Genomic DNA, 15,171 nt, shown 5'->3' on the forward strand with positions numbered 1-15,171 from the left:
TAAACTTGGTATAACAATAAACGACATTGTAATAAGGCATGGCATGGTAACACACTGCACATTTTTTATAAGGTAGCGAATTGCAAGAAATAAGTATGCTAGCCAGTCTGCATTTCGCGCATACCACTCATGTTTAAGTAATGCATTGTGGGAGACCTGTGAGTCCAAGCTATCTGGGCAGTGAGACGCAGTGCGCAACCATATGCGAGATTAGCTTACTAGGGTGAACTGTATTTCTATAATTTTGCGCAGTAGGTGCAGTTAACGTTTGTAATCAGGTTATGTAAGCTGATGGTTTGACAATTAAAGTAGTGTCAGTGAAGGGAGTATGTAAGCTACGCGTCTGATTTCCGCCATTTTGACAGGTATTCATTTCTAGATGAAGCTTAAACATAAAGACAGGTCTGTCTTGGGTATTGTAAAATGTAGCTGGCTAGACAGTGGTTTAACTGTGAGTTAATTATACTTGACATGCTGCTTATATCTAAACAGACTGACCCTCACATGAGTAACTGCCCAATAACGCTGGGATGGATTTCTTAGTAAAGCACGTCTATGCAGCAAACACCACACTGCAGTCTGGGATGTAGGAGATTCGACTTGCGGGCAAACTGTGGAGTCATTAAAAGAAAAAAGATAAACTTTGGACGATCTGCAAAGGGCAGAGGGTCAGTACCCAGCCGCCAGAGAAACATACTCAGAGTTCAGTGCGTGGGCCCCTGGGGACTCGGATCCACCACACGGCTCCCCACGTTACTCAGTGCTTCCCCCCTGGACTCCCGCGGCACAGCGGGCACTCGGAGTCTCCGCCAGTCCATGCCCCCCCCTTAGAGCCCACAGACCGACCCCCTCCTGCACCTCCACTGCATCAGCAGGCTCCTGTAGATCGTAGCAAGGGCCTCCACGCATCTCACCCCTCACCGGCCACTCCTCCAGGGCGAGGAGCATCCAGCTCCGCAGCTACCGGTCTGCCGCAGGTCCAGAAACCCGCCCCCAGCAGGGCTCACAGTGATGGGGACTCTCCAGGCCCCCCTCTAAACCAAGAGGTAGAGGCTCCTTACAGGCAGCAGGTGAGCAGCTCGTGGGTACTGGCGGCGATCCGATAGCCCTCCAGGGCTTCTAAGCGTTGGGGGAGTATGTCTCTGACAGTGATGGGGACCCCCACGCCCCGTCATCCAAAATGTTGGGTAACAGCATCAGGAGCAATCTGGGGGCTAACTGCTTTGTCTGGTGCACGATCAGGGTTGGGAACTGTAACAGTGCAGCCGCTAATAGGCCAGGATAACCCCCACCGGTGGGGGGGGGGAGCGGGGCCGCTGCTGGAGCTTGTTCAGACATTCATGTATTGATTCCCCTCCGTTGGAGCCAAAAGTTGTCTGCCGTGGTATCTCACTTCTCCAGGATCAGGCATTAGGCTTGTAGTTTTCCTCGTAGGCCCGCTGAGGTCCTCGGTCCAAAGCTTGCCGAGCCACATAAGTGGCTTCAAAGGGTATCTAATGGGAGCTGGGAATGTCCTCCCCCCAAACTCCGGTAAGAAAGTGTACTGATAAGCGCTTGGTGAGAGGCATTTTAGCATATTTCAGGGCCTCATAACCGGAGCTATGCAAGATGGCCTGCATGCAGCTCGACGGCTCGGCCCCGCCCCCATATTTGTTTTATTATGATACTTGATGACAAGAGAAATCTCAATATAATATTACAGATCAAACATGTTCTAAATCCATACATGGTTAAACTGCATGCTCTAGCACCACCCAGTGGTAAATTAGAATAGTGCAGTCTTACCTAGCAGCCGGAAAATTAAGTGCAATTCTTCTTTTACAGTGGAACCAGGAAACATAGGCCTTCCCGTAGCCATTTCATACAAGATGCAGCCAACTCCCCTGTAAGAAAGACCCATATTCACAGTATTGCTACGAAAAGCATAGATACAATTTAATAAGCTTCTTTTAATTCACACCAGGGTGAGTAAAATACCAATCCCTTAAATTTACGGCAGTAAAAGTTTATTTTCGCAAAAGATTTATGATTGATTCCTGTACAGTTCTAATCTTTACTTTGTTTTGGATAAACAACATAAAAATTGGGCTTCATGGATGAACTTGATGGACTTTAGTCTCTTTCAAACCTAGACAACTATGTAACTATGTGTGATATTTGCGTGGTGGAAAGGGCCTGGGCATGGGTACTGTTTAATCAACAAACACGCAAACACTAATTTTGCATGCTACTACACACCCTGCACCTATTTTGCTTTTTATATTTTTGTTAATCATGAATAAAGTTATGGTGGGAAAAAACCTCTCCAACAATTTAATTCAAGTAACATCTTTATTGTTACACATTTAGAGCTGTGCACCCCATCGATCTTTCTTATAAAGGTTGCCCTTTACTGCCATTAAACATAAGTAGTGGAAGAGTAGAGGAAAAATTAAAGGGACTCTCCAGGCAGAGGATTTTACTCACCTGGTTCCAGCGCCGGAAGCCTTGTGAAGCCGCGCCCCCTATTTCGTCAAAATGACGAAATAGGCGTGCGCGAGCAGGGAGCAATCAGACGCTTCCATTTGGAAGCGTCATTACTCCCTTGTGCGCATGCGTGGCTTCCCGCACATGCGCACATACTTCAGAGGGCGCCATTCATGCCGCCCTCTGAAGTCCTGAGTGCCCTCCAGGCATGCGCGCGGCCGCGAGCTGAGCTGAGTGACAGCTCAGCTTGCGGTCTTTGCCTGCCCCCCTCCTCTGCTGACAGGCTGGAGAGAGAAGCCTTCTCTCTCCTGCACACGTCAGACGTATTTTAATACGTCTGACGTGTACAAGGCCTTTTTAGGGCCCTGCATGATAGGAAGTCCCTCTGGTGGCCGTCTGAGTGACGGCCACTGGAGGTATTCCTATCAATTAATGTAAACACTGTATTTTCTCTGAAAATACAGTGTTTACATTAGATTGCCTGCAGGGAGCTATAGATCATACCTGAACAACTACATTAAGCTGTAGTTGTTCAGGTGACTATAGTGTCCCTTTAATACTATGTTTCTGCTCTTATCATTTGTATTGAGTGCCTTGTCTGCACTGAATTGGATTGTCATGTAATTTGCTAAATCTCTATATAATTTAAAAGAAAACATCAAATTACATTAAAAAAATATTAACACAAGTTAGAGGTGATTTTCAAAGATGTGACAGTTCTGATTTAAGGTGTTATGCTCCATGCTAAATCAGAACAGTGTGCACCCAGACCACGTGAGCTCAATGAAGTGGTCTGGGTGCCAGGTCCATCTAGGGTTAACCCTGCCTGCTGTAAACATAGCAGTTTCAGAGAAACTGCTATGTTTACATATGGGTTAATCCAGCCTCTAGTGGCTGTCTCATTGACAGCTGCTAGAGGCGCTTCCGCGCTTCTCACTGTGATTTTCACAGTGAGAAGACGCCAGCGTCCATAGGAAAGTATTCTCAATCCGCACATGCGCATTCAGCAGATGACGTCCGAAGGAGGAGGAGAATCCCCAGCGCCGTGGGAGCCCGGCACTGGAGAAAGGTAAGTGATTTAACCCCTGAGGGTGGAATGGGACCTATTAATACTATAGTGCCAGGAAAACGAGTTTGTTTTCCTGGCACTATAGTGGTCCTTTAAGGTACCTCTAAATTAACTTTTCAGATATTGTGTGCATGTGCATTTATATTATTGATCTTGCTATTTTAGATTTTAGTTACAGAGCTTTTTTGCCTTTTAATTAGTGTAATTGGTAATAAGGAATAAGGTAATGCTGTCTGTTCAGGGAAGGTGTTTTATTTACAATATAACATCATTTGGGGTTATGGTCATTTGTTAGAAAATGTGTATTCAAGTAATTTGTACTGTTGAATTTGCTAAGTGTTGATAACTAAACTGCAACAAGATTGTGATCACCAAAACTTGACTTTAACAAAAGGGATAGAATCCTTTTTCACCAGATAATGATAAAAATTGTATAATTGCAATCAAACAGACATAATTAAGAGCTCATTGGTAGCCATCGTGTGTCTCATATCATAGCGAATATGAGATTGTAAATTCCTTGAATGACACAAGTAGTTGTACATTTTACAAATCACTGCTTATTGATACCATTAGTATTTTTTACCAGTTCAATTACTATTTTTCTCCCTTTATCACCCTTCACTCACCACATGTCTATGGGTGTACTGTACTCTGTGGAGCCCAAAAGGACATCTGGGGGTCTGTACCATAGTGTCACCACTTCATTGGAATATGTTTTAGTGGGCACTGACTTGGCTCTCGCAAGGCCTGTAAAGATGAATTACAGTAATGTTTCAGACATGCTGTCTTTATAGTTAAACAACTGAAAAACATGAAACGTGGTATTTCTCCAAATAGAGAGATTTACCAATGCATATATTTATGTTCTACATATGTCTATACATACTCACACACACAGAAATGCACATTACATATTTAGTTTTAATTAACATCTAGCAAAACATTAGCAAAATATAGAACAGTCAACTCAACTTTTTTAGTCTCTTACGTAAATGTTTCACTATAATAATCTGCCACTTAGCACGTAACATATTTGTCTGGGTTTTTAGAAAGGATAAGTGTTAAGTTTTAACAGCATAACATGGGGTTGAGTTAGTGATAACATTAAATGAAAAGGATTTGGGAACAGTTGTAGATCACAAACTAGGCAACAGTATGCAATGCCAGTCTGCTGTTAAAGTGAATACAGTGTTTTATTTAGAGAGATTTACGTGATCAAAATATAATTTTGCCCCTTCATAAATCAATCGTAAGACCCCACAATGAATATGCGGTGCAATTTTAGCACCTGTTTTAAAGAAGGATATTGTAGAAATAGAAAAAGTGCAGCTGCAAAATTAGTAACGGGATGGACAACATTAGTTATTAGGAAAGGTTAAAGAGACAATATAGTCACCCAGACCACTTCAGCTCAATGAAGTGGTCTAGGTGCCAGGTCCCTCAGGTTTTAACCCTTCAGATGTAAACTGCCATGTTTACATTTGGGGTTAATCCAGCCTCTAGTGGCTGCATCCATCGCGCAGAGCGTCCATAGGAAAGCATTGAGAAATGCTTTCCTATGGACTCTTTGAATGTGCGCGCGGCACTTGCCGTGCATGCCGCTCCACTAGGGACCTGACGTCGGACGGGGAGGAGAGGTCACCAGCGCCGAGGGAGCACGGCGCTGGATAAAGGTAAGCTGCTGAAGGGGTTTTAACCCCTTCAGCGCCACGGGAGGGGGACCCTGAGGGCACTATAGTGTCAGGAAAACCGCTTTGTTTTCCTGACACTATAGTGATCCTTTAAAAGGACTGGATTTGTTTTCTTTAGAAAAAATGATAGCACTATACAAATATATACAGCACCAATACAAACTGCTAGGAGCTAACCGGTTTATTATCAGGAATATAATATACCGGGCCATCAATCCTGTATGTCAGCAGGACCTGAAAGTCAGCATGATATGTGACCCTCAGCCAATGAGTCCAGATGTCTGCATAAGTTTGGGTGTGTCCTTGGGCCATGAATGTCAGGTTTGCGAGCCACAATGTCAGCAGAGGGAGTGTCTCTTTTTTCCAGTAGAGAGGGACTACTTGTTTAGCTGTTTTTAAGATTTGGATGGACATTGATTTTTTGTATTTAGCCGTTGGGGTGGTGGTGTGATGTAGTAGAAAATGGGCTGGTCGGAAGGGTGGGAGGTTGTCAGAGAATTTATGTAGGATTGTGTTAATCACCAACCAGAAGGGCCTAATTTTAGGGCAGTCCCACCAGACGTGCAGGAAGTTCTCTAGTGCAGTTCAGCCATCGCTAGCAGTTCCCATCCAGAGCAGGTGAGGCATTCTGTACCAGAGTGTAAGGAGTATATGCTGTTTCTTGGGTTTTGCTAGCTAGCACGCAGTGATGTACCAAATCACAGATCTTCCCCCATTGGTTTACTGTAAAGGTTTCCCCCAGGGTGATCTCCCACTTCCCCATGCAACCAGGAGTTGGGATGTTCAATTGTGTGTGAAGTGAGGAATACAGTAAGGATACAGCATTTGGCTGCAGGTCAGGGTCAGTGCATTGTCGTTCAAAGAAGTCAGTGTCCTATGTAAGTCAGGTTGTTGGGGATCTGCTTGAGGAACCTGCTCAACTGTTAATTTTTGAGTTTGTGTAAGAAGGTCCCTGTGGATCCCCCCAATAAGTCGTCCAGTTTCCTAAGGTTACGCCCTCTGAACATGTGACAAACTTGGAGCTGGCATTGAGGAAAGAAGCATGTGTATGGTCTACCCTCCATAACTCGGTGTAAGTCAGGGTTGTTAGTAATAGGGTATAGAGGAGGTGGGAACGATTCTAGGTCTAGCCTAGGTGCTAACCTGTGCCATATCTCCATAGTAGCCTTAATGCATGGTTGCTGGCCCGACCTTGCCTTGGGGCTCATCCATGTTCGTGCTGTCAAGTATCCCCCCGTCTGGGATTGATCAACGTCTTTCCATAACTTAGCCACCCAGTCCTTAGCCCATGCCATCACCCTTTGTAGGTGTGTTGCATGGTAGTATAAGAGAAACTCAGGAACTGCCAACCCCCCTTCTGTTTTTGATTTAGTCAATATCTGGTAACGCAGTTTAGGGCGTTGGGAGCCCCATATGTAATTTATCATTAACGATCGGAGGGATGTGAAGTACACTGTCGGGATCCGAATAGGGAGCGTCTGAAATAGGTAGAGGATGTTCATGGGTATTTTTTTGCTTTCTTTTGAATCAACAACATAAAAATTGGGCTTCATGGGTAAACTTAATGGCCTTTAGTCTCTTTCAAACCTAGAAACTATATTACTATGTGCAATATGTGCATGGTAGAAAGGGCCTGGGCTTGGGTACCATTTTATCACCAAACATGCAAACACTCATTTTGCACAGAAAATATGTTGAAGATCAAACTATAAAAAGTAAGATATACAAGATTCTCTAGAAAGGGCATTATCTCATTAAGCATTGTCTCATACACTCATTGCTTCCTATAAATAAGGTTGCCATATTTATTAGATAGAAATTTTACAGAGTTCAGATGATGTGAACTTACTAATTTACCCACACTCTTTACTATTGACATAAAACAGTTCTGGATCAATGCAATCAGCATGTGCCCATTTGTAAATCCATTCTTTACTCAATCAAGCAGCCCTCACTGCATCCGCCAGCGTCAGTACTTCCCACAGGCTGTATTTCAATGTTTTTCTCCTATTTTCTCTCATGCCACCGCTGTTAACCTTTCTTTGATAGTGAATTATCCAGTGCCTGGTGGGAGGCCTTCGGATAGTGGAGGGGCTGTGGGCTGCGCGGTTGATTGCCAACACAGGAGGGCAGTGCGATGGAGCTGAAAGAGTAGCTTTCTTAAGTTAAAACAACATGAAAACTATGGTTTTTGAAAGCAAGTTGAAAAAACAACAAAAGCTAAATAACAAACGCTACTTTGGAAATGTAGTCATACTGATTGCATCGATCCATAGCTGTTTTACCATTAACAGTATTAGCATGTTATGGTTAATGTGTGTGTAATGTCAATAAGCACTACTTCTTACTTAACGTTAACAATGGTTATTTACCTAAAATGAAGCACAAATCTCTTAAATTGTTTTCACTTTGGGCCATTACAAACAGTACGACAGGTTAACTGCATATTGAAAGAGGTCTAGAGCACGCAAAATAAATGTTATTCTGGTATAGTAATGTATTTATGAAAAAGCAAACCAAAAAAGAGTGCAACGACCACTCAATTAGTTTGCCCTTTACTGGGATCCTGGTTCATTCTCAAACTAATGTTTTGCTCAACTGCCATTACAGAGAGACGCTGAACCATTTGCTATCCGATTAATCCCACTCTAAATGGCAGTCCAGATCTGAAACCATGGCTAGGTTCCTCTGCATGAGAAATTCAGCAACCAGAGACAATCATTTAACTCATCACCAACCCTTGTCAGTGTACTGCAGCCGACACCCCTTTAGGCATTGTGAGCATGGGGTCCATGTCTGCATTATCCTATCATCTAGTGGGGAACCTAAGACATTTGCAAACAAATCAAAACAAAGCACAAGAGAAAATTGAGAATGAACAAGTCAGACAAATAGCCTGTGTAGGCCAGATCCAAAAAAGACTCTATGTGCACGAGAGTGTGTGTAGTGGCTGAGTGTTGTATGTGAAGGCGCATTATGTATCTGAGATTGTGTTTGTGCATTTATGACTGAGTGTGTATCATTGTGTGTGAATTTGCAATTCCGTCCAGCTCAGCATTGAGTAATGATGTCAGAGCACAGACTGGGAAACTCAGTGCCTGCACTCTGACTGCCTCACAGAGCACTGGAAACGCAATGGACTGCGGCGGCACCACTGACCACCAGGGAAGAAGTTTTGAAGACCTGGTAAGGAGACCTTTTGATCTTCCTGTCTGCTTGAGGTGGAGGGGACCCAATCAGTGCTGGAGCTCCAGGCTCAGATAGGGGCCTTTGCCGCCTAACAGGTAATCTGGCTCTCGGTGAGCCTTCCTGCAAATGGACATTTCCAGAACTATTTGCTTACACTAATCCCATTCAGCTCCATTCTCTTTCTGTTGTGTTAAAACACATTTTAGTGGTCCAGCAGTGTATAATAAACATAGGTTACTGGCTATGGGGGAGATAATGTATAATAAACACAGGTTACTGGCTATGGGGGATAATGTATAATAAACACAGGTTACTGGCTATGGAGGATAATGTATAATAAACACAAACACAAAAAAAAAAGAGAATGCAGCTTCAGAATTAATCTAAATTGTATGCTGTCTAGGAGGTGCGAGGGTCTGGGAGGGAGGGTCTGTTGCTGATTGGCTGGAATGTGTCTGCTGACTGTGAGGTACAGGGTCAAAGTTTACTCAATGATGACGAATAGGGGGCGGACCGAACATCGCATATGTTCGCCGTCTGTGGCGAACGCAAACAAGCTATGTTCGCCTGCAACTATTCGCCAGCGAACCGTTCGGGACATCACTATTCTCCTATAATGATTAACATGGTTTCACTTTAAGGACTAATACATTGTACTAAAATAATTGCTTTTCAGTAAAAAGATATAAAATATATATTTCCTCTACACTTGCCTATCTATCGCTTCACAATACTGTGCCTTAAAGGGTTACTCCATGCACCATGAAAACTGCAGTGATTTGAAGTGGTCACGGTGCCTGAAGTCTGTATATGCAATGCTTCACAGTGAAACACTCACATACGGAGTTCAAACCCTCTGGTGCTGGAAGTGTAACACCATCTGTGGCAGCATCATTGGGGTGTCAGAGTACTCTCATAGTGTCTGTTGGCAGAGTACTGCAGAGGTAAGGCAGCAGCCAAGCATTGTGCCTTAGCTAGCCCAGTACTGTGTAGGTTTGTGCATGGACCTGTGGCCTGCTGTCTCAGGATTCTCCACACGGGCATGATTCCCAGTGGGACAGTGTACATTTTGGTGGCAGATTTCAATATAGTTTTAGTCATAGTCTTTGGCTAAAAAGCCATTTCAGTTTTAGTCGTATTTTAGGCATCTGAATTGTTTTAGTTTTAGTCGTATTTTAGTCTAAATCTCCAGTAGATTTTAACGACACAACTAAAATCTAATGTTTAGTTAAAGCCTCTATCTGTCTCTTTTGCCCCTCCCCAGCCCCTTTGTGTCTCTTTTTGTCCTCCTCTTTGTGTCCTCTTGGTGTCTCTCTCCCAATCCCTAGTCTGTCTCTTTTGCCCCTTCCACAGCCCCTCTGTGCAATGTTAATTTTAGTGGCAAAATACAATTTAGTCATAGTCTTGACTAAAATGCCATTTTAGTTTTAGTTGTATTTTAGGCATTTTAACTGTTTTAGGTTTAGTCTATGTTTAGTCGGTTAATTCTAAACAATTTTAGTTGACTAAAATTTTACTAAAATTGTTAGTTGACAAAATTAACAATGCAGTGGGATGCAGTATCTGGGGTTGACTAGGTTGCCAGATCATACCGAGTACAAATGGTATTCAAGGAGTTTATAAACGCCTGTGGTCTGAGATGAGACAATGTTCATGATTTTCATAACACACTGTGGCTGTCATAAGTGGTAATGTGGTGGAATCTCGGTAAAAATAAATTTAGTAGGCCGAGATTACCACGTGGCATGTGTACGTGCATATGCTGACGTATCGATCAGTTGGTTGCACGAGGCAAGATACGATCAGTAGTGTACGGAGCATGTGCAAGAATACAGGATGTAGTATTCCCCTCCTCCATTGTGCTGGACAAGCCATGCGGTCAAGCAGGAAGTTAATTCTTACTTGTATTGATTGGTCAAGAGAATGTGCGGGTGGAGCTTAATATGGGAGGAGTTATGTGCCTATATAAGGAGCCTGCACTATTGTCCGGGGCTCAGAACTTGTGGTATTTTGGTGACGCTAGTCCCTCTGAGTCCCGATCGGTGATCCAATAAAGAATCTCTTCCTTCCTGAAGAAACCTGTGTCCATCTCTCTGTGCTTGGCTTCCGTCAGTTTCTCCGGTATCATTTGGTGCATTGGCCGGGAAGCTCATCGTTCAACGGTAGCTGAGAGGCAGAGGCGTGAGACGGTCTATCTTTGCCCACGTTCTCTACGGCTGCACCCCTGAACTTCTGCGTGGACCTCCCTTCATCTCGGCGCCACTGGTCTGTTGTCCAGGAGATCATCGGCCTCTACGTGAGAAGTGCTGGGGTGTCCCCGTCGATGAGTGTGAACTCAGGTTCAGGAACGAGGAGGTAAGACAACTGCTGTTTTAGACGGCAGACCCACTAGGGGTATACCGATTGTGCGGTAGGCCCATAAGGGGTTATTTGTGTATGGAATCTGCCCCCTCTGTCGGAGGGAAGGAGCGAAGGCGCACCGCTCAATCGAACGCTCTTTAGTCAGACCGTTTGATTTGGTTAGTCAGGCGGGGTCCTGTGTAAATAGCCCTAGCCGGACACCGGTGTCTTGTCTAGACTAGCGTTCTAGGGTGTATATTACGTTCGCTAGGTCGGAGGGACCGGGAGACTAAGCGGCGCCTGTGTAAATTCGGTTCGCTAGCTCTCAACCTATCTTGGCTAAGTGGGAAGGCGTGTAAATTTGGAACCCACTAGATTTTTGATAGTAATCGACTAAGAGGCGCCTGTGTAAATTCGGTCCTCTAGCTCGCTATATGTGGTGCTTGGGCAGTGTGGCTAACCAAAACGGGTGTATATAGTTTTAGGTAGTCCATCAAGGTACTGGCCAATAGTTTAGTTGGGAATTGTAAATGTGATAAAGATTGTTTAGTAAAGTGTATATCTTGTTAGATAGCGCGAGCTCAGCCGTCTAGCGAGAGTGTTAATAGTGTGTTGCTGTATTATAGTGCACGGTACCATAACCCTGTATATTTACTGACACTGTATATAAGTACTAATAATTGTCGTCCATTGCATGTTTAACACCATAACCACTAATAATTGTATTGTGACCTTAACTTGTGCTTTGACCTATGCTAACCGTACTGTAACCGCTATTTGTAAAAGACGATGTTACTGGGGTGTGTTATAGACGGGTAATTCGTATATAGAGAATTATAGCGTGGGTGACTGTATAGTTTCGCCAAAGGGCATAATATTGATTATCTAGTGACTGGTGTAACAGCTGTGTGTGTACGGGAATTCCCTGAGTGTTTTATTGTGTTATTGTATACGTTTCACTTGGTAACCGTACCACGTGGTGCTGTTGCCAGAGGAAACGGGTGTGATTGTTGAATAGTACGCGTGCATAGTATTCGTTGTCAACGACGTTCCATTGATAAGTATGGGCGCGTCGCAGTCAACGATTCCGGATCCCTTAGGTTGTATGGTAAAGAATTTTAAAAAGGGATTCAAAACTTGTGATTTTGGGGTTAAAATGTCTCCTGTACGTTTGGTCACTTTGTGTACTAGGGAGTGGCCTACTTTGGTTGCGACATGGCCGCCACGTGGCCGTTTGGATCCAACTCTGGTACAGCGCTTACACGTGGCTGTATCGGGTAGGCCTGAACTTTACGGCCAGTTTCCTTATATTGATTGTTGGAGACAGGCCGTAAATGACTCGCCAAAATGGCTTCAGACATGCCACGAGGAGCAATGTCGCCTCATGGTAGCTAGGACTTGTTTGTCCACTAGGACTGGTGTTAGGCCCATTTTGGACACGCCCCCTGAGTCCGAGATCGCTTTGCCGCCCCCTTACTTTCCGTTAAGAGGAAGTGACGCAAATGCAGGAAGTCCTGCAACCCTTCCCTCATTACCCTCATCCACTTCCGCTTCCTCCTCCAGTACAGAATCCACCCCCTCTCGTACTAAATCTCCCCTTCCGGAATCAGAGCCAACCCCCATTAGATCCGAATATCCTGATTTGGCGCCACTTCAGACTTCCGGTCAAGCTTCTTCTAGCTCGACTCGAAGTGTTTTATTTACAACCTTTTCCCAAAACCAAGCTCCCACATCCCCATACCCTATTTCTCCCCGACTGGAACCCATAACTGACGCCCCTCCACGTAGCCCCATACAAACCCGACAACTGACCGGTACCCAACAATTAAAACACTATCAGATGCCTCTTCGTCTGAATCCTGGGTCAGCCTATATCGATGCCGCAGGCCAAATGGCACATGCTGACCCAGTCTTCGTATATGTCCCGTTCACGACAACCGATCTCTTAAATTGGAAGACCCACAATTCCTCGTATACTGAGAAACCACAAGCTATGACTGATCTGTTCACCTCAATAGTACAGACACATAACCCGACATGGGCTGATTGCCAGCAGTTATTAATGACTTTGTTCAACAATGAGGAAAGGACAAGAATTAATCAAGCGGCCATTAAAGCGCTAGAGGATAAAGCCCGTACTTTAAACCAAGCCAATCCATCAGCATGGGCCGCAACACATTATCCCAACACCGATCCCGATTGGAATGTAAATGGTGCTGATATGGTTCAACTCAGAGCCTATAGAGACGCTATAATTGCTGGCATGAAAGCCGGAGGAAAGAAAGCCATTAATATGTCGAAGACAGTTGAGGTGATTCAGAAAAGCGATGAAGCGCCCAGTGTCTTTTATGACCGATTATTGGAGGCATACCGCTTGTATACCCCCTTTAATCCGGAAGACGCAGATAATTCCCGAATGGTGAACTCCGCCTTTGTCAGCCAAGCTTACGGAGATATTAAGCGCAAGCTACAGAAGTTAGAAGGGTTTGCAGGTATGTCCATCACCCAACTAATGGAGGTAGCGAATAAGGTATATATGAATAGGGAAACAGAAAGTAAGAAAGAGGAAGAGCGCAAGATGCGTAGAAAGGCAGACATGCTAGCGGTAGCAATCGCAGGCGTAGATAGACGGGGCCCAGATAGAGGCGATAGTAGATGGAGTAGGGAGCCTTTGAGTAGGAATCAGTGCGCGTATTGCAAGGAAGAAGGGCATTGGAGGAACGAATGTCCACAAAGAGAGCAGTACGAGAGAGACCAACCCAGGGCAGGTTACGGAAACTTTAGAGGCAGAGCGAGAGGTAGAGGAGGCCCCGGAGGGAGTAATGGTAATAGAGGGAGCAATGGGAACAGAGGAAGTGTTAGGGAAGATAGGTATATCCCAGCAGCGCAAAGGTCCCGCGATAGAGAAGGCAGGGACTTTGTAGGATTGGCTGACACGGTCATGGAGGACTATTGATACCGACCGGGCTCCATCCCCCTTGGTCGAGCGGAGCCTATGGTCGATGTATCAATAGGGGGAAAAAGGAGTGCGTTCATGATCGACACTGGTGCTGAACATTCAGTGGTGACTAATCTAGTTGCTCCTCCATCTGGAAGGACTATTACTGTAATAGGAGCAACTGGAAGAAGTGCTGAAAAACCGGTTCTTAAAAGTCGACTCTGTACATTGGGAGGCCACGTAGTAAAACATCAATTCCTTTATATGCCTGAATGTCCAGTCCAATTGCTGGGACGTGATATGCTATCAAAATTACAAGCGCAGATTACGTTCCTACCAAATGGAACAACATCCTTAAAGTTTAATGGACCTTCAGGTATTATGACATTATCCGTACCAAAGGAAGAAGAGTGGCGACTTTATACAGCGTTGACTAGCCAAAACCCTAGGAGTGATGAGTCTTTATTCAACATACCAGGAGTTTGGGCAGAGAACAACCCACCAGGACTGGCCCGCAATATTCCACCTATTAAAATTGAACTAAAACTTGGGGTTTATCCAGTAAGCCTAAGACAATACCACATCCCGCAGAAGGCTAAGAAGAACATCCAATCTTATCTGGATAAGTTCATACGGTATGGTATCCTAAAATTCTGTACTTCCCCCTGGAACACCCCATTGCTGCCTGTTCAAAAGCCCGGTACAGATGAGTATCGACCTGTGCAGGACTTGAGAGCAGTCAATGATGCGGTTGTTAGTATACATCCAGTTGTACCCAATCCATATAACCTGCTTGCTTTAATTCCGGGCGGGGCTACTTACTTTACAGTCTTAGACCTCAAAGATGCCTTCTTTTGCCTCCGAATTGCCGCAGAAAGTCAATGTATTTTCGCTTTCCAATGGGAGAACGCTGTAACGGGCTCAAAACGCCAAATGACTTGGACAAGACTGCCCCAAGGGTTTAAAAATTCACCTACCCTATTTGGTTCAGCTCTAAGTCAAGATCTACTGGATTTCGAGTCCATCCCAGGAGAGTGTGTATTGTTACAGTATGTAGATGACTTGTTGATAGCAGCAGTTACAAAAGAAATCTGTCAGCAAGCAACGCACGATCTACTACACATTCTCTGGAAGGCAGGATACAAGGTGTCTAGAAAGAAGGCTCAGTTGTGTTTGCCAACTGTCAAATATCTGGGATTCCATATCTCTGAAGGTCAAAGAATTATGGGGCCAGAGAGAAAAGAAGCTGTGTGCCAAATACCGATACCCAAGAATAGAAGACAAGTGCGAAAATTCTTGGGGGCAGCAGGCTTCTGCAGGATATGGATTCCCAGCTACGCGATACTGGCAAAACCTCTGTATGCAGCTATCAAAGGTACAGAGCACGACCCCTTCTTATGGACCCAAGAACAGCAAACGGAATTTGAAGATGTGAAGAAGGCTTTGATGAGTGCCCCAGCATTAGGTCTACCTGA

At 44.6% G+C, this 15,171-nt stretch overlaps 1 protein-coding gene across 1 annotated transcript in view; it reads right to left on the minus strand.

Moving 5' to 3' along the window:
• Positions 1 to 15,171, minus strand: part of CDK18 (cyclin dependent kinase 18) — a 179,545-nt gene that overhangs the window by 22,697 nt on the left and 141,677 nt on the right. The window contains exons 10-11 of the mRNA XM_063451355.1: positions 4,165 to 4,285; positions 1,786 to 1,883 (exon numbers count right to left, since the gene is read on the minus strand). Of these exons, the coding sequence (XP_063307425.1) occupies positions 1,786 to 1,883; positions 4,165 to 4,285 (219 nt within the window). The remainder of the gene's footprint in view (positions 1 to 1,785; positions 1,884 to 4,164; positions 4,286 to 15,171) is intronic.

This window comes from Pelobates fuscus, chromosome 1 (genome assembly GCF_036172605.1).
Source record: "Pelobates fuscus isolate aPelFus1 chromosome 1, aPelFus1.pri, whole genome shotgun sequence".
In the NCBI taxonomy this organism is placed as follows: Eukaryota; Metazoa; Chordata; class Amphibia; order Anura; family Pelobatidae; genus Pelobates; species Pelobates fuscus.